The sequence below is a fragment of the Mauremys reevesii genome, linkage group 2 (assembly GCF_016161935.1).
Source record: "Mauremys reevesii isolate NIE-2019 linkage group 2, ASM1616193v1, whole genome shotgun sequence".
In the NCBI taxonomy this organism is placed as follows: Eukaryota; Metazoa; Chordata; order Testudines; family Geoemydidae; genus Mauremys; species Mauremys reevesii.
Window position 1 is genome coordinate 270,279,855 of NC_052624.1, and position 23,336 is coordinate 270,303,190.

Consider the following 23,336-nt stretch of genomic DNA (forward strand, 5'->3'; position numbering starts at 1 on the left):
TCTTAGCTGATGAAGCAGTGACAAGGTTTCAGAACAGTCTACAATGAGATAATAAAAGCACTACGTGCCAAGTTATTCTAAGCAACACCAATACTAGCATTTTAGCTTTCATTGTTTTATAGTAACTACCATTGGGTCAAACCAACACCCAAAGCAGCCTTCGGACAATATTTTCAAAAGAGACAAGTGATTTTGGCTGCACCATATTTTAAGTACACACTTTACACACCTTCTTTTGTGGCTGCAGATGTTGTTCCATATCACCTGGAGAAGAAAATCATTCCTGTCCGACTGGCAAAAAAGGCATTATTTTACTGCTTTGGAAACAAAATGTGGCATTACTCTTCTATCTGTCCTGAGGAAAGTTTTTGCCTATGTCTTGTTGGGTCAAGACATTGATATCTTCAGGAGCAAGAGAAGACCACAACAAGCTAGCTTCACTCCCAGCCATGCCACAGTGTGCCACCTTATTGAGAAGGCACAAGAATTCAAGTGCCATATTCACATTGCATTCGTGGATATGAAGGCTGTGTTTGACTCTCTTGACAGGGAATCACTTTGGCTGATCTTGAAACTTGCACACCTCCCTGACAAGCTCTGTAGAATGTTCCATCTTCTATATAATGACTCCCCAAATAGCGTTTTTGGAAGAACTGCCCTCTTTCAAATTATACTGGGTATTCAACAAGGTTGCATTGTCAGTCCAAAATTTTTTAATGCTATTATAGACTACATGTTTGATCGGACACTAAGGCTTTATCTACACTACAGGGGTAAGTCTACCAAAGTTACACAACTCCAGCTATGTCAATAACATAGCTGGAGTCGATGGAGCTCAGGTCGACATGCTGCGGTGTCTACACCACGCTGGGTCAACGGGACACGTCTCCCATTGACTTACCTTATGCTTCTCTTTCTGGTCGAATGCCGGAGTTGATGGGAAAGCAATCTGAGGTTGATTTAGTGGGTCTTCACTAGACCCACTAAATTGATCCCTGGCGCATCGATCACTGCAGTGTCGATCCCCGGTAAGTGTAGATATGACCTAAGTAAATGCATTTTAGACATACACCTGAAAAGAATCTGGTCAATGTCGATTTTGTTGATGACATCGTGCTAGTTGTTGAATCAAGTTAGCTGCAGCACTTAAAACCCTGGAAAGCTCAACAACAAAAGTTGACCTGAAAATTAATGGGGTAAAACCAAAATTCTTTCAGCTGGCATTTTTTGACATGTTTCAGGCTCTAGCCTCTTGGTGGATGACCATCCAGTCGAGATTGTCGGTAATTTCCCCTACTTTGGACCTGTTGTCAAGAGCCTGGGCAGCACTGAGAAAGAACATGAAGTCTGCCCTGCAAAAGTGCCATCAGTAATAGGGTGAGTCATCAAAAATGTCTTTTGCAAACCAAACACGCTGATAAGTAAAGAAGTGATGCTGAGGATATATAATGCTTTGGTGGTCAGTATTCTGACCGATGGGATTGAAACATGGCTCCTCACTATCAAGACTGAAAAGAAGATGGATTTCATTCAGATGAAATGTCTCTGGAGGACTGAAAACATCAAATAGTATGAATTAAAGTTGAATGAAGAGATCTCTTTTCTAAGTAACAGGGCCTACTCTCTCAAAGAGTCACCCAATACTCTCTAATGTGGTACAGTCATCTGCTCTGAATGCCTGTGAGAATCATGTTCAACTTTAATCCAATGAAAGCAGGATGGAAAAGACTCAGAAGACCTAAAACACAATGGCATCAACAAACACCTGCCCCTCACAGGGAGCGAGAAAGGAGCTGCAGACCAGAAGAAGAGACAGAGTGATGGCATGAAAACCACGGAAGAGGACATCTACCTTGACAGTTAATCCACAAAGCAACCAGGAGGAGGCGCCAGACCAATTGTGGGTAGAGCATCATGCAACACCATCCTTTGAATATCAGGCCCCTTTACAGTGTTTCAAGGTGGGTACCTAAAAATGGAGGCAGCCAAAATCACTAGCCCCATTTGAAAATCTTGGCCTAAAGTTTTATGATATCTTGAATTATTCTAATGGTGATATAGTTATTGACTTGCCTTTGACTAGCCTGGTATGGGTCTCCAGAAAACTTTTACTGTTCACAGTTAACAAGGGCCAGGTAATCTAAGCAGTACCCCTACTTCACAGATTCTCTATGAATTGTGATGTTTTTCAGGATGCATAGTCAGTCACCTTCACCCTTCTGGAAGAATCTTCATGCAGCCAACTCAGGTGTATTTAGAATTCACAAAAGGTACTAGAATGATGACTGTGAGCCTGGGATCCTCTATTTAACCATAGCCAGTAGAAATGCAGACTGCCTGGTCAAAGTCTTTCATCCCCATCAGGCTGTGAGAACATTTCCATCTCCATGCCCTTTCCATCCATGGCCTCTCTACTGCAACTAGTCATTCTCAGCTGTGATAGTCGTTTATTTAATTATTATTATTTTTAATTAGATACCTGTGTATTTGGCAGTGAACTGAGATGACGAAAGTCAAAGACCACCAAACACCCATCAGACAGTAATCAGTCCTGCTCATTATTGACCTGTGCTAGGTTTGAACAAGTGTTCGAGAGGTGACAAAACATACAGATTATAATAAACAATTCTGAAACTATTTAAAGTGTGAGTATTATGTCTTCTTGCTCACCAACAGAACTCAGGTAGGGAAAGCTTGCATACACTGAAGCCATAACCAGTCTGTTGATTTTACCAATTGCATTTCACTTGCACTGGTTGTTCACTTGCCACTGGCCTCAGTGGAGTTACTCCTCATTTACAATGGGCATGGGAGGTAACTAAGGCCTTTTAACTATTGATTCCAGCCCTTGTCTTAAATCTCTGTTTGAAGGGAGGAGCTATGGATGCTGCTGTGAGGAAGGACTAGATGTCATCAGAAAGGGCCAATGGTGCAGCTGAGCAGAGCCAGGAGAAACAGGATCTGAAATCTTATGGCCAAAGTATTCCCTTGGCTATTGCAAGTGGAAATGTCAGACATTTCTGGGGTAGAGGACAGGAAGACGGGAACATCAGCTCTGTGACAAGTTCCTTGGTTTCTAAAGAAGCTTCAATACATGTGAACATCAAGGTTTTGGTTTCATGGGTCAGAAGGGACCAGGGCTAGGGGGAAGAGGGTCGCCCCCTATGGCACAAGTGTACAAGGCTTGCGAAGCACAATATAACGCTGGCCCAGTCTGCCATTTAAGTTGTTGGCCTATCCACTGAGTGATTCTCCTTAAGCCTCAGAGTGGAAACGTGAGTGCAGCAGCCACAAAGGACATTATGAGATCATGGGTCCTAAGGAAAATGTGCCACTGTAAGAGAAAGGCCTGGGGAACTGTGCAGAGGCATTAGGCTGTCCTACCTGGGTGTCTGAAGTTCTTCAGATCTGGAGGGCTGAAATGCCCTGCCTAATCCAACTAGAAATTTTTCACAGTAAACTTTATCAGCAAAAAATGCAGATTTGGCAACACAAGAAACATTTTGTGAATTGCGTCAATTTCACCGAATTGTTTCAGTCGTTTAAAAATAATGTTTTTAAATTAAACATTTAATTTTGACGTTTTCAAAGAAAAACATTTTGATTTTTCAATTCAACATGACTTTTTGTATCAACATTTTCTTTAATTTTATTTTAAAAGCAATCAGAAACATTTATAAATGCTTAAAATTGAAATAAATGTCTCATTTGACTAAAACAATTTTTTCAACTTTTTGGTTTGCCAAAAACTTCAAAAAAATCATTTTGGGTTTGATCAGAAGCTACTTCCCCCTTCTCCTGATTTTTCAGAATTGCTAGTAACTCAAAAAGTCTTATTCACCCAGCTCTAACCATATTGGGGGCTAAAGTTCTCCTCCACAATGCAATGGGCTCCACCTAAACCAAAACAAAACCAGATTGCTGGCATGTAAAATTAAAAAAGATGGTAGAGGAGTTTTTTTAAACTGTGGGCTGGGGGAAAGTCAACATGTGCATAGGAGCACATGGTTCAGACAGAGACACTCCTTAAGGGAGGATCTATTAATGAGGATTCTCTATGTCCTAGTAAGGAGGAGAGGATGGAAGATGATCAAATACAGGTAGGGTCTGATGAGAAACAGTCAAATGAAAACGAGTCCCATTCAATTACATCACATAATGGCAGACAGTTCAAAGTGACACATTTTATAAGTGCTTATATACAAATGCTAGAAGTCTACATACTAAGATGGATGCGCTTGAGTGCCTGGTGTTAAAATGAGGATATTGATGTACTAGGCATCACAGAAACTTGGTGGAATGATGATCATCAATGGGATATGTTAATACTGGGGTATAATATATACAGGAATGATAGAGTAGGTTGTGCTGGTGGGGGAATGGCACTACATGTAAAAGAAAGCAGTGAGTCAAATATAGTAAAAATCTTAAATGAATCAAACTGTACCATAGAATCTCAATGGATAGTAATGCCATAGTTCAATGATAATAATATAGCAGCAGGGATATACTACCGACCACCTGATGAGGATGGTGATGAGACTGTGAAATGCTCTAGGACAGGGGTAGGCAACCTGTGGCACATATGCCGAAGGCGGCACGCAAGCTGATTTTCAGTGGCACTTACATTGCCCAGGTCCTGGCCACTGGTCTGGGGGGCTCTGCATTTTAATTTAATTTTAAATGAAGCTTCTTAAACATTTTAAAAACTTTATTTACTTTACATACAATGATAGTTTAGTTATATATTATAGACTTATAGAAAGAGACCTTCTAAAAACATTAAAATGCATTACTGGCACGCTAAACCTTAAATTAGAGTGAATAAATGAAGACTCGGCACACCACTACTGAAAGGTTGCCGACCCCTGCTCTAGGAGATTAGAGAGGCAATAAAAAATAGAAAACTCAATAATAATGGAAGATTTCAACTATCCCCATATTAACTGGGTATATGTCACCTCAGGACGGGAACCCACAGGAGGAGAGGCAATTCTTGATTTAGTCCTAAGTGGAGCACAGGATCTGGTCTAAGAAGTGAATGTAGCTGAACCATGTGGTAATCACAACCATAATATGATTAAATTTAACATCCGGGGGTGGGGGGGCAGACACCAAAGAAGCCCATCACGATAGCGTTTAACTTCAGAAAGAGGATCTACACAAATATGAGGATTAAAATGTATAGTCCCAAAAGTGAAATATCTGCAAGCTGCATAGAAACTATTTAAAAACACCATAAGAGAGGCTCAAACTAAATGTATATCCCAAAACAACAATAACAACCACCACCACCACTCCTCCAAAATGGGAACATGTCAAAAAAATACAGCCAGGGCTAAACAATAAGATAAAGGAGTCAGTTAAAGACAAAAAGACATCCTTTAAAAATTGGAAGTCAACTCTTACTGAGGAAAATAGAAAGGAGCAACAGAAGTGAAGTGTAAAAGTATAATTAGACAGGCCAAAACAGAATCTGAAAAGCAACTAGCAAAAGACACAAAAACTAATGGTAATTTTTTTCTAAGTACATCAGCATCAGGAAGCTTGCCAAACAATCTAGTGGGGCCACTGGATGATCAACATACCAAAGCAGCACTCAAGGAAGACAAGCCTGCTGCGAAGAAGCTAAATAAATTCCATGCATCCATCTGCAGAGGATGTGAGGGAGATTCCCACACCTGAGCCATTCTTTTTAGGTAACAAATCTGGGGAACTGTCCCCAGATTCAGGTGTCAATAGAGGAGGTTGTGGAACAAATTGATATGTAAAATAAAAATAAGTCATCAGGACCAGATGGCATTCACCCAAGAGTTCTGAAGGAACTCAAATGTGAAATTGCAGAACTACTAACTGGTTTGTAACTTATCATTTAAATCAGCTTCTGTACCAGATGACTGGAAGATAGCTAATGTGAAGCCAATTTTTTAAAAAGGGCTACAGAGGTGATCCCAGCAATTTCAGGCCAGTAAGCCTGACTTCAGTACCGGTCAAACTGGTTGAAACTATAGTAAAGAACAGAATTGTCAGACACATAGATGAACATAATTTGTTGGGAAAGAGTCAACGTGGTTTTTGTAAAGGAAAATCATGCCTCATCAATCTACTAGAATTCTTTGAGGGGATCAACAAGCATATGATCAATGGTGATCCTCCAGTGGATATAGTGTACTTAGACTTTCAGAAAGCCTTTGACAAGATTCCTCACCAAAGGCCCCTAAGCAAAGTAAGCAGTCATGGGATGATAGTGAAGTTCCTCTCAGGGACCAGTAACTGTTTAAAAGACAGAAAAGAAAGAGTAGGAATAAATGGTCAGTTTTGAGAATGGTGAGAGGTAAATAGTGGTGTCGCCGAGGAGTCTGTACTGGGACCAGGGTGGTTGAACATATGGAAAAAGTGGTAGACTGTAAGGTGGCAAATTTGCAGATGATACAAAATTATTCAAGAGAGTTAAGCCCAAAGCAGACTGCGAAGAGTTAGAACGGGATCTCACAAAACTGGGTGACTGGGCAACAAAATGGCAGATGACATTCAATGTTGATAAATGCAAAGTAATGCACACTGGAAAACATAAATGCCAACTACACATAAAAAATGATGGGGTCTAAATTAATTGTTACCACTCAAGAAAGAGATCTTGGAGTCATTTTGGATAGTTCTCTGAAAACATCTGCTTATTATGCAGCTGTTCTGATCATCCCACCTCAAAAAACATATATTAGAATTGGAATAGGTACAGAGAAGGGCAACAAAATGATTAAGGGGATGGAATAGCTTCCATATGATGAAAGATTAAAAAGGCTGGGACTGTTCAGCTTGGAAAAGAGATGAGTAAGGGAGGATATGATAGAGGTCTATAAGCTCATGAATAGTGAGGAGAAAGTGAATAAGGAAGTGTTATTTATCCCTTCACATAACACGAGAACCAAGGGTCATGCAATGAAATTAATAGGCAGCAGGTTTAAAACAAAAAGGAAGTACTTCTTCACACAACACACAGTCCACCTGTGGAACTTATTGCCAGAGGATTTTGTGAAGATCAAACTATAACAGGGTTCACAAAAGAATTAGATAAGTTTCTCGAGGATAGGTCCATCAATGGCTATTAGCCAAGATGATCAGAGATGCAACCCCATGCGCTGTGTGTCCCTAAGTGTCTTTTTGCCAAAAGCTGGGAGTGGACAACAGGGATGGATCATTCAGTGATTGCCTTTTCTGTTCATTACCTGTGAAGTATCTGGCATTGGTCACTGTCAGAAGACAGGATACTGGGCTAGATGGACCATTACTTTGATCCAGTATGGCCGTTCTTATGTTCTTATATTCTAATAATTGCAAGAAAACTCTGGCAGCTTAAGCTTAAGAATTTTCCTGAAATTCCTTCATAGAGAAATAACTGGTCTTTCATTTCTATTTAATTATAAACAAACCCGGATCAAAGGCTTACTACAGAGAAACTTTATAAGGGGGTTAACATCCACCCTTTAAAACAAGTCCCAAATAACTGTGATTGGAATTTTTATTTATGATACTTTCTAGACCATTTCTGCAATGAAATATGAAGTCTCTGTGAATATTTTGTCACCAATCTGAACTTTATCCTCATACCAGTATAGAGGGATTTTTATATTCTTAGTATCCATATTAAAAAAGATGACTTTAGACCATATAACCTTCTTAAAATATCCTTTCCAATCCCAACCCAATCTGCTCTTATTTTAAAAGTTGTAAATACTGACTGTTGATTAAAAACTAGAGCTGTAAGAGCTTGATAAAACCTGCATGACATGTAAGCTTCTTTAAAAACAAAAATTCAGAGCTCATCAGTCTACAGAGAGCTTTATTAAAGCAAATGGAAAAAAAATTAGACTGAGATTGCTGAGGGGGAGCAAGAAAAAATACTCCTGAAACTGGAGAGGTTAGGGAAATAAATGGAAAGCAGAAAGAAGGAACTTGCTTCTTAATCATGGCGTCAGCTTTCCATCGAATCCTGGATCCCTTTCCCAGCCCAGACTAAGCAAAACAAGGTAGACATTCAGCTCTCCATATGGACAGGCAATGTGCCACTACTATGTGTAACTAGCACACTGTTTAGTTTCTATATTGGTAAACTGTTAACAGGAGAAGAGAGATTTGGGGGGAGATTACAGATGGTTGTTCCATTGAGACAACAGATGGTGTGAGAGCGTGTGGGGGACAAATGGTTAGAACTAATCCTTTGATATTTCTAACCCTCCTCTAGCCCTGGACAAGGTTTCTTTACCAGTACAGTATCAGCAGGTAGATAAGAAGTAGATTTGGACAGCCCAGCAAAATTCCACTCACCCTGAACAAGTAGCGTTTTGGGTGGGTGAGTAAAAGAGACCCTGAAAAGGGCGTCCCTTTCCACAACCTGCCAGATCCCCAGGGATCGCCATACTGGCTGTAACCCCTGGCACACTTGCCCCCAGCTCCCATTGGAGCCACATGACCAGGCACTCTCATGGGTCACAGCTACCCCTGGCACCCTAACAGCCTCCCCAGAACAGATAGAAGACCAGCAGGCTGCTGAGTAATCTGCATGGTATAGTCAACAGAGCCTAGAGCATTAGGCCTGGGCAAGGCCTGAGGCCTGAACCGGAGGCTGTGAACCAATGTCAGGCAAGGTATTAAAGCAAATGCCTCTACGTTCAGTGTCCAGTACATGAACTTGGCAGAGGCACTGCTAACATTGCCAAAATACATTGAATATGTAAACACGTTCCAGCAGGCTAGAACAAGCACATCCCAGCCTAGCACAAGATAGGATGGTTTGACAGAAGTGATGAATAGGGACGTCTTGCCTGAAACATCAGGAGAAAGGTACAAGGGGAGGTAACAAACATGTCACGAAACATGTAAGTTGGTTGTCTCAGTCTTCAAATATTGGGGTACCTTGCCTCAACTCTCTATCTGGCCTAAGGGGCAGTGGAAAGTCTCACCACTGACTGGGCTGGTCCGTTGTCACGGGCATACATATATTAGTCTCTCTGTAGAATCTATGGGGTGCTATTACCATACTTTATCAGCAATAAACCTGGCTGAGCACCTTCATCAGTGAACGGAGGCTGTGGTCTTTCTGGGCAGTTCTATCGAGGTCTGCTGAACCACCTACCTGCACAGAGCTGGGACAGCATGCAGAGAGGACACACACTCATGCCACAGTTGACAACACATGGGACCAGAGTAGGGCAGTGTGTATTTACCAGCTGCACCTTGACCAACTGCTTCTTCCTTCGACCCATCCCGTCTCCAACCCCTCCCCCACCATGTGCTCAAATGCACAATGAGACCTCCATGTGGTCCAGAGCAGTGGAGTAGAAGGTCTGTGGAGGTGACTGAAACACCCCCTTTTGCTTGTGCAGACTACATCTATACATAGAAGACCCCAACCCTCTGTGGGTACACCTCAGGACAATAATGCAAGCGTCAAAAAGAGCTGTTTTCTAAAAGTCTGGCTGATGCGATGGAGGCAGATTATCTACCCAAAAAACAAAGAAGCTAACAACAAAGGGTCTGTCTCCCTGCTGCCTTACTCCCTTTTTCCCCTGGGATAGCTCCATTGGAACTGGCAGAACATAGTGGTGAATTATGACCCAAAGCGTTTTTTCTTTCCTTTTCTTCTTCAGGTTTCTAGACCTGATGAATTTTTCTGACTGAGTCTAAGCCAAATATCATCAGTCCCAGCACAGCAGTAATTGTATAGCCCCATGGGTGGCTATCTTGGCACTGGGTAGGGAGTTTACATTGTATAAATCATTCAGAACCAGCCACAGTGAGGAGAGTAACAAATACTTATCATGAGAGTAAACATACATATTCAAGGGTATGCCTACACTACCTGCCGGATCGGCAGGTAGTGATCGATCTATTGGGGATCGATGTATTGCGTCTCATCTAGACGCGATACATTGATCGCCATAAGTGCTCCCCGTCAACTTCAGAACTCCACCAGGGCAAGAAGCGGAGCCGATGGGGGAGTGGCAACCATCAATCCCGTGCCATGAGGATGCAAAGTAAGTCAGTCTAAGTCGATCTAAGATAAATTGACTTCAGCTATGCTATTCTCGTAGCTGAAGTTGTGTAACTTAGATCAATTCCTCCTCCCCACCATCCCCCGTGTAGACCAGGCCCAAGAGACACATTGTAGGTTAAGCTGGTCATCTCAAACAAGTGCCCATAGAGTTCTTATGCCACAAGACACCATCATGCATTCTGCCTGCATCACACATTTCAGAGAAAAATATTTTAGAGTAGTGGTTCCCAAACTTGTTCTGCCGCTTGTTGGAAAGCCCCTGACCGTCCAGGCCCATTTGTTTACCTGCGATGCCCTGCAGGTTCAGCAGATTGTGGCTCCCAGTGGCTGTGGTTCGCTGCTCCAGGCCAATGGGAGCTGTGGGAAGCAGCGTGGGCCGAGGGATGTACTGGCCGCCGCTTCCAGCAACTCCCATTGGCCTGGAGCAGCAAACCACTGGGAGCCACGATCGGCTGAACCTGTGGACGCGGCAGGTAAACAAACTGGGCCGGCCTGCCAGGGGCTTTCCCTGTACAAGCGGCAGAACAAGTTTGGGAACCACTGGACTAGAAAGGTTTTTTTAAACTTTTTATTGGCACACTTCTTCATGAGCCTGATTGAAAGCCCATTAATGTCAATGGGATTCTTTCCAGTGACTCTGTTGGATTTTGGATCAGGTCCCATATCACTCCACCAAGAAAGCCAGCCTTGCTTAATAAAATGAGTCTAACTACATAGATCTTGGGTGGAGAAGAAAACTTTAACTAACACACTGTAGTGACCTGCAAAGGTTAACTAAAATAGATTTTCTACATATAATAATGTTGTAATGTTGAGGTTTTATTTTGAGAGCTGTGCCTTATTTGGAAGAAGGAAGTCTCCCCTTCTACGATGTCTATTTCCAGACTTGAGTCATGAGAGTTTGCACTAGTGCACATCTGAATTTTATCCACCCTTCACAATGGCAGTTTTCAGACCAGCAAATTGTTTTGGAAGGAAAGGGCACAATTCTCTGGGAGATTTGTTTATTTTTAAATAGAGCTATTTAAAGATTGATTTTATCTGACAAGTTTCCAGTGGAGATCAATTACTAGATAAAGAGAAGGTAAGGAAGATAAAAGAGTATCATTAATGCGATAATCATAGGGACATTACCCCAGTATGTATGTGTGTGTTTATTATATGGTTCATTTGCAAGTTAGGAACAGAGGCTAAATAAAGAACAAATTTCATTTTCATCTCAGTGAAGCTTTCTACTCTGCCCTGGTAGCAAGTATACAAAACCTTAGCACTAAGGCAAACTACATATCTGTGTTATGATTATTTTTGAAAATTGTGTAGTATATATTCAAGTATATATCCCACAATTCATTTTCATTGCCTTGCCATAATGAAAGCAGAATTATCTATTCTGTCTTTGAGGTAACACCAAGTAAGAAAGAAAAAACACTCTATGTTGGTCTTTAAATATTCTGTTGACAAGATAAGTGGAGCACTGGTCATAAATCTTTTTGTAATGCTTAAAGTAACTTACTGGGCCAGATGCTCATCTTGTGTAAATCAGTGAAGTCAATGGAGCTGTGATGGTTTACATCCACTGAAAATCTGGCTGACAAGATATGCTTTGTTTATACATGGGGGGGGCTGTATTTTAATATTAGCATTTTTGTGGTCTGAAACATCCATAGTTTTCAGGCCCAGGTGGATGAGTGTGTTTCACCATTCCATGGATGAATTAACATGCTGGCCAGTATCATCAACCTGCTACATACAATTGCCTTCACAACTGTGGTGCAAGTAAGCCAGTATGGTCAGATTCGCTGTACCATTAAGACATGTATTGCCAGTATGCTGTACCGGAAAGCCATATTCTGTATCCACTGAACACCGTCAAGATCTCCCGGGAACCGGAGAGGCGAAAGGAGCAGAACCTGGGGCTGCCAGGCAGCCCCACGCCGGCAGCTCCTCTGGCATGGCTGGACCAGCCCCCAGCCCTGCCCCCAGCCCTTCCATGTAGCTGCATCTCCTGTCCGGGGTCTGTACAGCCCCGCTGGAGGACAGGGCCGGAGGTGGGACTGGGGGCAGTACAGTCCTGCTCCTTTCGCCACTGCGGTTCCCAGGAGAGCCCTGCAGTTCAGAAATCGGTATCCACTGAAATTAGTATCCGGCGCAGCGGGAGGACAAAGCCCCCGCCCAGGTAACGTGGGATGGGGAGGAGATGGGGAGAGCGTGGGGGCCCTGGGATGGGGGTGGGGAGGAGTCACAGGTGGGAACGTGAGGAGCACACAGGGAGGTCATGTACTCCCCTTTAGCTGGTGTCCCCTTTGTGTCCCTCCCATAAGTCACCTAAGCATATTGGTAAGAGTTAAAATCCACTTGCCCCACTGCTTCACAACAAGTTGTCTCAGCTGTGTTACCTCCACTACCTCATCTTTTGTTTTTTCCATATTCAATATTCCTATTCGGGAGTCTTCACTAGTGATGTTTCACTTTTTCAGTCCAGCTGTCAAAGGTTTTAGATCTTAACCAAAACCAAGTTGCAAACTCAAATTTGATTTCTACGTGAAAATGGGAAAAGTATGGCCACAGCCTCTTCTTTGGATTTCACTGTCACATGTTGACCTGGTTTCTTGTGGTTTATCAAACAGATAGAAATAATGCCAAGGAAGTATGCTACTGACTCATCACAATATCACTCACAATTAACTGTGGCAAAAATTCACCCTACTTAACTCTACTGCCATCCACATATCTGGTATAGGGTAAGGGTCAGATTTTTAAAGATATTTAGGTGCCTAAAGATGTAGATAGGTGCCCAGTCAGATTTTCAAAAGCACCTAGATGCCCAATTCCCAATGAGAGTAAGGCGCCTCGGCCCTTTTGAAAATTCCACTAGGCAGCTATTTGCATCTTTACGCACCTACGTACATTTACAAATCTGGCCTTTAGTGACTTAGGAACTTTTGTGAAACAGACTTGAGTTCCTAAGTCACTTAGATGCTATTGAAAGGAACATAAACTCTGGCAAGTCATAATTAGGCAGGCCAAAAAAGAACTTGAAAAGACATAAAAACTAACAGCAAAAAAAAAAAAAAAAAGGTACATCAGAAGCAGGAAGCCTGCCAAACAACCAATGGGGCCACTGGACAATAAAGGCGCTAAAGGAGCACTCAATGAAGACAAGGCCATTGTGGAGAAGCTAGATGAATTCTTTGAATCGCACTTCATGGCTGATTACGTGAGTGAGATTTACACACATAAGCCATTCTTTTTAGGTAACAAATCTGAGGAACTCTCACAGATTGAGGTGTCAGTACAGGAGGTTTTTGAACAAACTGATAAATTAAACAGTAACAAGTCACCAGGACTGTTGGTACTCACCCAAGAGTTCTGAAGGGACTCAGCTATGAAATTGCAGCACTATTAATTGTGATATGTAAACTATTGCTTAAATTGGCCTCTGTACCAGATGATAGAAGGATAGCTAATGCAATGCCAATTTTTTAAAAGTCTCCAGATGTGATCCTGGCAATTACAGGTTGGTAAGTCTAACTTCAGTACCAGGAAAATTGGTTGAAACTATAGTAAAGAATAGAATTGTCAGACACATAGATGAACATGATTTGTTTGGGAAGAATCAACATGGATTTTGTAAAGGGAAATTATGATGCACCAATCTATTGGAATTCTTTGAGGGGGTCAACAAGCATGTGGACAAGGGTGATCCAGTGGATATAGTGTACTTGGACTTTCAGAGAGCCTTTGACAAGGTCCTTCAACAAAGGTTCTTAGGCAAAACAAGCAGTTATGATATAAGAGGGGGAAGGTCCTCCCATGGATCAATAATTGGTAAAAAGACATGAAACAAAGAATAAGAATAAATGGTCAGTGTTTACAGGGGAGAGAGGTAAATAGGTTTTCCACAGGCCTGTACTGGGACCACAGCTGTTCAAAATATTCATTAATGATCTGAGAAAAGGGGTAAACAGTGAGGTGACAAAGTCTGCAGATGATACAAAATTTCTGAAGATAGTTAAGTCCAAAGAAGACTGTGAAGAGTTACAACTGGATCTCACAAAACTGGGTGACTGGGCAACAAAATGTCAGATGTAATCCAATGTTGATAATTGCCAAATAATGAACACTGGAAAACAGAATCCCAACTATACATACAAAATGATTGGGTCTAAATTAGCTGTTACCACTCAAGAAAGAGATCTTTGAGTCATTTTGGATAGTTCTCTGAAAACATCCACTCCATGTGCCGTGACAGTCAAAAAAGATAACAGAATGTTAGAAACCATTAGGAAAGGGATCGATAACAAGATTGTAAATATCATAATGTCACTACATAATCTATGGTACACACACACCTTGATAACTGCATGCAGTTCTGGTTATCCCACCTCAAAAAAGATATATTAGAATTGGAAAGGGTACAGAGAAGGGCAACAAAAATGATTAGGGCTATGAAACAGCTTCCATATGATGAAAGATTAAAAAGACTGGGACTAAACAGCTTGGAAAAGAGATGACTAAGGGGAGATATGATAGAAGTCTATAAAATCTGGTGTGGAGAAAGTGAATAAGGAAGTGTTATTTACCCCTTTATATAACAAAGGAACCAGGGATCACCCGATGGAATTAATAAGCAGGAGGTTTAAAACAAACAAAAGGAAGTATTTTTTTCACACAACACACAGTCAACCTGTGGAACTTGTTGCCACAAGATGCTGTGAAGTCCAAAAATATAACCGGGTTCAAAAAAAGAGAACTAGTTAAGTTCATGGAGGATAGGTCTGTCAATGGCTAGTAGACAAGATGGTCAGGGATGCAACCTCATGCATTGGGTGTCCCTAAGCCACTGACTGCCAGATACTGGGACTGGACAATAGGGGATGCATTACTCAATAATTGCCCTCTTCTGTTCATACCCTCTGAAGCACCTAGCATTACCCACTATCGGAAGACAGGATACTGGGCTAGATGGACCACTGGTCAACCAAGTATGGCCATTTTTATGTTCTTATTGCAAATTTTACCTGAAGTCTCAGTGAAAGTCAATGGGATTTATGCTCCTAAATGATTAAGTCACTTTTGAAAATATGCTCTTAAGTCACTTAGGGGCTTTTGAAAATTTACCCATAATCCTATATATAAAACTCTGCATTTCCATAGTTATTTGCTTTCTTTGCAGTAGGTAAATTTATCACGAGTCTAGAATTTATGCTAATGTATCTTGCTATGAGCAATGGATCAGTGGAGTTACTCCAAGTATACACCCATGTACCTGAGAATAGAATTTGGCCAATGTTAGTGCTCCGGAACAATATGGTGCCCAGCTGAGAAAACCAATGATAACAATTAAAAAAAAGCAAGGGACCCACACTATAATGAAAAATACCAATGACAAGGAGAATAAGAGTTGCTGTAGAATAAGAAGAATTACATAATATGCAGCAGATGCTACCACATTTAACTGTCCAATTTCAGCTCAGAACTGCATGGAAAAAATGGAATCACCTCCAAAAAAACCCACAGTGTGTGTCGGGGGGGTGGGGGGAAGAGGGAAGCATCGTTTTGATAGTTTCACCTTGAATTCGCACCACATTCCATAAAAACAAGCTAGGATTAGCAAAGTCAAATGAAATAAGCAAAACTGTTTTTGCAGGGGAAATGGCAAGATTTTTGTGTGGAATTTATCTAGACCTGCATTCGTCCATTAAAACATGAGTGTAACATTTGTATTCTAATAGTTCTGCAGGTGTTTATTAGAGGATCAATGCAAAATCCCCCAAACACCACCAAAACATTTAATGGCTTTATGCCATCTGTATCATGCTGGCTAATGTTGTCTCATTGTTTCCTTGTACTCTCCCATCTGTCTGTCTGTATCCACCTGTGGTCTCTTGTCTTAAACTTAGATTGTCAGCTCTCTGAGGCATGCACCTGTCTTCTTGTTCTGTAATTGTACAGCACCTAGCACAATGAGGTCCTGGTCTATGACCAGGGCTCCAAGGCACTACAGTAATACAAAGAACAAATAATTACAAGTGTTTGTAGGACCAGCCCCTTAATGTCTGTGTGGTAAATACGCACTATAATCCCCATTTTACAGATGGGGAAACAAAGAGAAAGATAGATGACGTGCCCAAGGCCATGCAGCAAGTCAATATCAGAATCAAGATTAGAACTCAAAATTTACAAGCAGTCAGTCCCTTGTTCAAAGCTCTAGATCATGCTGCTTTTTGTGAACAATAGAACACCAGCTTTTCTACTGCATTCCTATGCAGCTGGCACCAGCATCACCCCCTGCATTTTACCCATCGGAAGGAGAAGGGGAGAGACACAGCCAGAGTTTACTGTACTCTAGCAATCTCCAGCTGTTCTAAGGTTCCTTGGGGGCCATTGCCATCTGGAGTAGTATCCAGTAGTTCCTAGGCTGCTCTAACTTACTTGGGACCAGTGCAGATCAACCCATGGAATCAAGGAGACATCGTGGGATCCCGGTGTGCTCCAATCCACTATGTTGCCCAGCTGACAGCACAGAAGAGAATCTGATCCACAGTGTACTGTGTATCTACTGAACATGAAATCTATGTTTAATAATGACATTTTTATTCTGAATCAGGGTGGCTTTATGTTTCTCAAAGAACAGTTTACCCCATGGTATAGGGAGTGGGAGGACAGAGATTTTTTAAATGAGGGAGGGAGTTTGGTGGCAAAGAATTGAACAGAAGGGAGCAGAATTTCAACTAAAAATATCTCCCTTTTAATCACCCCATTCACTCCGATGAAAGGGAACCCTAGGGTTACAGGAAACCAGAAGAGTTAAGCGTGGCTAACATACCACAAAGATATGCATATCTTTAACCAGTTTACGTGAATGGGGGGAAATAAAACCAAATGCAGTATAAACGGGGCTTACGGCCCTCGTAAATCAAGAGTTTTCTATGCTAATGAGGGACTTATTGGATAATTCTGATGACAGCTAAAGTAGAGAACATACTAATATGGTAAATTATGGCAGTTATTTTTTGTTACATATTTAGTGCAGTCCTTTGCTTCACCTCTGTACACATCTCCAACTTAAAATGACCTTAAATTCTCAGAAATCAAAGAAAAAAGCATGTATCAACAGGGCAGGGCTGAGCAAAAGGCAGAATTTCCATCACACAGGAAATTCCAGTATTTCAACATTTGTGTTTATCCCAGCTTGAGACAAAAAGCTGAAATCTCAAAATTTTTCATGGAAGAAAATATTCCAAAAGATTTGATTCAGAAATATTGAAATATTTTGTTTTGACACTTTCAGTCAAAGCACAATATTTTGACATTCTTGAAATCAGAATGTTTCAGTCTGGTTTTTAAACTGACCCGGCCTATTTTGTTTTGAGAAACTTCAACATTAAATTGCATTTCCCAGTTGTGGAGCAGTGCCTCCTGAGAGTTATTGTTCACCACTCTCCAACATGGGCCAGGCTCCCTGGACAAACTACATCTCCCATCATGCACCAGCAGTCATGTGACTCCAATGAAGCAGCACTAAGCTTGGTCAGACTTGAATCTGAGGCCTGGTCTACACTGGGGGGAGGGGGTCGAACTAAGGTAGGCGACTTCAGCTACGTGAATAGCGTAGCTGAAGTCGAACTACCTTAGTTCGACTGACTTACCCATTCTGATGCCGCGGGATCGAAGTCTGCGGCTCCCCCGTTGACTCCGCCACCGCCGTTCGTGGTGGTGGAGTTCCAGAGTCGACGGGAGCGCGTCCGGAGTTCGAACTATCGTGTCTAGATTAGACGCGATAGTTCGGACTCCGAGAAGTCGAACTCTCCGCATCGACCCGGCAGGTAAGTATGGACCTACCCTGAGTTGCATTATGAGTGATGTAGTCCTGCAGGGAGTCAAAGCCATGGGAGAGTTCCCTTGAGGCAATATGCCATGATGAGAAATGCAGTTTGATATTAACTGATTTGAAACATTTTGAGTCAGTTCAACTAAACAAAATATTCCGATCTGTGTCTAACTGAACTGAGATTAATCGTTTGATTTTCCCAAAAAAGAAGCAATGTCTCGGAAAACCCAGATGTACAGTAATCCTAGGCAGGATTCTGCAGAGATGAATGTCAAGAACATTGCACAACTTCTGGATCTCTTAATGTAAGTTTGGCAAAAAGGGAAGAAAATATGAAAAAAAACATTTTCATACATAATAAAATCATTAGGCTAATTTCATTAGTGAATTAAATGGCAACATAATTTATATGTTGAATGCACATTAGTCCTAAAACTAGTTTAAATGGCAATGCAGAATAATGGCATTGATTTATCCCTTGGTGGGTGCAAAGTGAGTTTAACTGATACACCCAGGAGGCAGAGTGAGGGGTGGAGCAGGAGAAGGATGTCAGATAGAGTAGGCTCCTCTGCACAAATGAGGCAAGGAAGAGATTTCATGATGAAAGCCTTTGAGATGTCATGTCAGAAAAATACAGCAAATGATAGAGCATGATCCTCACTTAACCAGTATAAATCCATTCACATCAAGAGGTTACAAGCATGTAAATAAGAGGAGGCTCTGGTCCTAGCAATGTATGAGCTCCAATTTATATGACAGTAGCAGAATTTCTCTGGATACCTGTCTCTGGTTTTCCGTCTCTAGCCTCAGTCTTGCTTCTACGCATCTTCGGGTCTCTAAGAAGGCTTGGCGCTGAGCTCTGTCTGATAGGTAGCTAATGAAGATTCCTGCTGTATTCATACACATAAATAACACTGCCTGAGCCGCTATCTGAAATAGACAAGAAAACAGGACTTTGATCAGACGACTGAGACAAAAATATCCATTTAAAAAGGAAAAAGACTGCTTAAAAGTCATGTAGGCTGTAAAACTAAACAGATAAGAAAGTTAGCAGAAAAAAGTCTCTTGGATCTTAATTAAAGGTGTCAAACATATGAAACACACTCTGCCTGCAGGAAGAAGTATGCAATAAACTCTGGTTGAACCATGAATGATGCATCCAAGAGCTGACTCACAAGGCGCTAGTCAAGTGTGGTTACAAACACAATTCAGAATTTATTTTTCTATAGCCCTGTCTGTAAAAGCAGCTTTGTGATGCGCTTCCTTTCTTGGTGTGAGAAGTGAGCCACATAAAAAAGAACGACAAAAGGGCAGTGTATCCATTTAATTATGAATTATTGTTGTTACTGTATTAGTATTATTGACACTCGAAACAACCTCATTATCAGCTGATGACAACGAACTGGCACGCATATTTCTGAATAACACAAAACCCAAACCACAAACCCAAAGCATAAACAAATACTTGCAACATGGCTGTGGTATAAACAGAGGTATCACTTCATCCCTCCCATATAAAAAAGCTAAGAAAACATTCTTTTCTCCTATAACTGCGAACTACACACTTTGTGCTAGTGGAAGAAGGAGCATCCCAGATTCTTCCTTTTCTCCCCTCCAGGCATGCCCCAAGCTAAAATAAACTTTATGGAGTAGTGCCTCAGCTGCTATGAATTTGTCTTTAACTGAGCTATGCTGATTTACACTAGCTGGAGATTTTGCCCTGTGAGCATAATTTACAAAATCACCGATTCTGCTTGTTGTCTCACTTTCCCCCAGACCTTCACAAACCAAACTCGTAGGTCTGGTCCTATTCAATAGTTTCATTAATGACTTGGATAATGGAGAACAGAGTATGCTTATAAAATTTGAGGATAACACCAAACTGGAAGGGATTCAGAGCACCTTGAAGGACAGGATTAGAATTTGAAATGACCTTGAAAAAAAGGAGATTTGGTCTGAAATCAACAAGATGAAATTCAATAAAGAAAAGTGCAAAATATTTCACTTAAGTCTAGTCTACACTGGCAATGCTAAAGTGCTGCCGTGGCAGTGCTTTAACGTGGCTTGTGTGGTCGCGGCAGAGCACTGGCAGAGAGCTATCCCAGCGCTCTAAAAAACCCACCTCCACGAGGGGCATAGCTATGAGTGCGGCCCCCAGCGCTGGTGCACTGTCTACACTGGCGCTTTACAACGCTGAAACTTGTTGTGCTCAGGAGTGTGTTTTTTCACAGCCCTGAGCGCGAAAGTTGCAGCGCTGTAAATTGCCACTGTAGACAAACCCTTAGGAAGGAAAAATCAAATGCACCATTACAAAATGTGGAATAATTGGGTAGGCAGTGGTACTGCTGAAGAGGATCTGGGGGGCATACTGGATAACAAACTGAATATGAATCAACCATGTGTTGTAGTTGAGAATGGCTATTATCTCTCTGGGGTATATTAACAGGAGTGTTGTAAGTAAGCAGGTAATTGTAACATTCTCCTCAGCACTGCTGAGACCAGAGGTGGAATACTATGTCCAGTTTTAGAAGCCACACTTAAGGAAGATGTGAACAAATTGGAGAGAGTCCAGAGGAGAGCAACAAAAATGATAAGAAAACATGACAGATGAAGGATGGTTAAAAAAACTGGGCATGTCTTGAAAAAAAAAAAGACTGTGTGGGGGAGGGGGAGACAGACCTGATAATGGTCTTCAAATATGTTAAGGGCTCTTATAAAGAGGATGGTGAAGAGTTGTTCTCCGTGTCCACTGGATGCAGGACAAGAAGTAATGTGCTTAATCTGCAGCAAGGGAGATTTAGGTTAGATATTAGGAAAAACTTTCTAACTATAAAGATAGTTAAGCAATGCACTACGCTTCCAAGGGAGGTTGTAGAGGTTTTTAAGAACAAGTTAGACAAACACTTGTCAGGGATGGTCTAGGTTTACTTGGTCCTTCCTCAGCATAGGGGGCTGGATTAGTTACCTCTTGAGGTCCCGTCCAGCTCTACATTTCTATGATTCTATAATCCCCTGATGGTAACCTAGGCAGGCCTACGTTTTTCAGTCACCCGTAACAGGTGCCTGTGTTTTCATCTAGTTTACCCAAATAACTTCCCCCTTTTCTTGAGAGCGTGTCCCTCTTTAAACTGCTATAGTCCTTTAATCCTCTTGTTCCCATATATATTCCCATCTTGTCATTATCTCTTAACATCCCTTAATTGGTTGTGGAGAAGTGTTTATCCTGAGCCATTCCTTTACCTTCCTCTTTGTTTTTCCTTATAGCCCCCCTATTAAACTAAACCGATGGATCCATACTGTAGAGATATGTTTGTGGAAGATTTCAGTTTTGAGATGCTTCCTCATAAGGGCCAGTATTATGATCATAGGATTTTGGAGACGTGCCCTGGAGGCAGGGGTTGGGAACACCACATGGCTGGGTGCAGCAGCTCACTACAGAAGCTCTCCAGTTTGTTTTATTCAAGTTTTGTTCCTTTCTCATTCACTGGTTTGTTATTTAATGAACCCAAAGATGGTTACATGGTGTCGGAAGTGCTGAATGAGAAGGAAACTGCAGTCGTTTTGAAGTTAACTCCTATGTTTGCAACTAAAAACAGAGACAAAGGGAAGCACCAGAGAAGCATGTGGAGCACCAGGCATGGAGGTTTTTGCATGTATTTGGTGAGCACAGTAGTAGCTTGACTAGCTTAAGAAAGCAGGGAAAAAAGACAAAAATGGATGTGTTGCAACCTCTTTCCTGGGTGCAATTGTCAGGCAATGTTGCAGAGAACTGGAAAAAATTCAAACAGAGATTTGAATTATATTTAACTGTCATGGGGCAGAGGAGAAAAATTATAAAGTGAAATCATCTATCTTTTTGCATGTTGCTGGGGAGAAAGCACTGGATGTTTATAACAATTTTAAGTTTGAAGAAGGTGGAAGCATGAAGTTAAATAAAATACTGACTGACTAAATTTGAGGAACATTGCATGCCAAAAAGGAATGAAATCTTTGAGAGAGAAACATTTTTTTACGTGCATGCAAACAACTGATAACACCATTGATCAATATGTCACAGAATAAAGGACACTCAGTAAAACCTGTGACTTTAGTGAGCTGACAGAGTCTCTGGTCAGAGAGAAACATTTGTGGCATTAAAGACAATGTGTTAAGAGAGAAATGGCTCTGTGAAGGAGACTTAACTTTAGAAAAAGCTCTCCAGATATGCAGAAACTGTGAAAGCACAAGCCAAAGAATTAAATTCACCAGAAGTAGTTACCCATGTTCTAAGTACAAAAGAATATAGCCAGAATAGGTCAAATCAAAGAGTGGAACCACTCACTATGAATTCCACTGTGAGGGGGAAGACTGAGCACAGATGGATCACAGCATGGCCCCAAACTGTGATGGCTTTGGGAAACTATAAATGGGGAGGGGGAGAGAAATCATTTAGCAAAATGCTGTAGCTACCAAATGCAGAAAAGTCAAGTGCATCCTGCTCCACAAAGCTCTTAGGAGAAGGTCAGCACTGACTTGTTTACCTGGCAATCAAAGGATTATTTAATAGTCACAGATTATTATTCTCTGTATCCATAAATTTGCATACTGCATAGTACTAATAGTAAGTCAGTGATAGCTAGGGCGACCAGCAGGGGCAGGTCTATGCTTTTTGCCGCCCCAAGTACGGCAGTCAGGCGGCCTTGGCGGCACGGATTCAGCAGCGTTTCTGCGGGTGATCTCCCGGTCCCGCGCCTTCTGCATACCCGCCACCGAATTACCGCTGAAGCCGCGGGACCAGTGGATCTCCCACAGTCATGTCACCGAAGGCTGCCTGACTCCCGCCCTCATGGCGACCGGCACGAAGCCCCCCGCGGCTTGCCGCCCCAGGCACACGCTTGCTGCGCTGATGCCTGGAGCCGTCCCTGGTGACCAGACAGCAAGTGTGAAAAATCAGGACGGGGTCAGGGGTAATAGAAGCCTTTATAAGAAAAAGACCCAAACACCGGGACTGTCCCTATAAAATGGGGACATCTGGTCACCCTAGTGATGGCTGGCATGAAGGGAATCTTCTCTAGATGTGGAATTCCAGATGAAGTCTTTAGTGATAATGTGCCACATTTTTTCCAGTGCAAAGTTTAGGCAATTTGCCATAGACTGGGATTTTCATCACAAAACATCAAATCCAAATTACCCCCAATCAAAAAGTCTTGTGGAAAGGTCTATATGGACAGTCAAGAATCTTGTGAAAAAGACTTTTGACAGTGGGGGTGATTTGTATAAAACATTACTGGTTTACTGAAGTACACCCCTGGAGAATGGCTTTTCTCCAGCTCAGCTGTTAGTGGGAAGAAGGATGAGATCTAATTTTACCAGTTACTGATAACTTGCTGAAACAATGAACTCATACGGAAGATGAAAGAAAATCTGAAGTGGAAACAGAAATATTATTTTGACAAAGGGCCCGAAGTC

General features: G+C 41.8%; 1 protein-coding gene across 1 annotated transcript in view; it reads right to left on the minus strand.

Annotated features, from left to right (window-relative positions):
• The window catches only part of ADCY8 (adenylate cyclase 8), a 183,028-nt gene that overhangs the window by 118,808 nt on the left and 40,884 nt on the right, over positions 1 to 23,336 (minus strand). Inside the window, exon 2 of the mRNA XM_039527353.1 lies at positions 18,669 to 18,818. Coding sequence (XP_039383287.1) covers positions 18,669 to 18,818 — 150 coding nt within the window. The remainder of the gene's footprint in view (positions 1 to 18,668; positions 18,819 to 23,336) is intronic.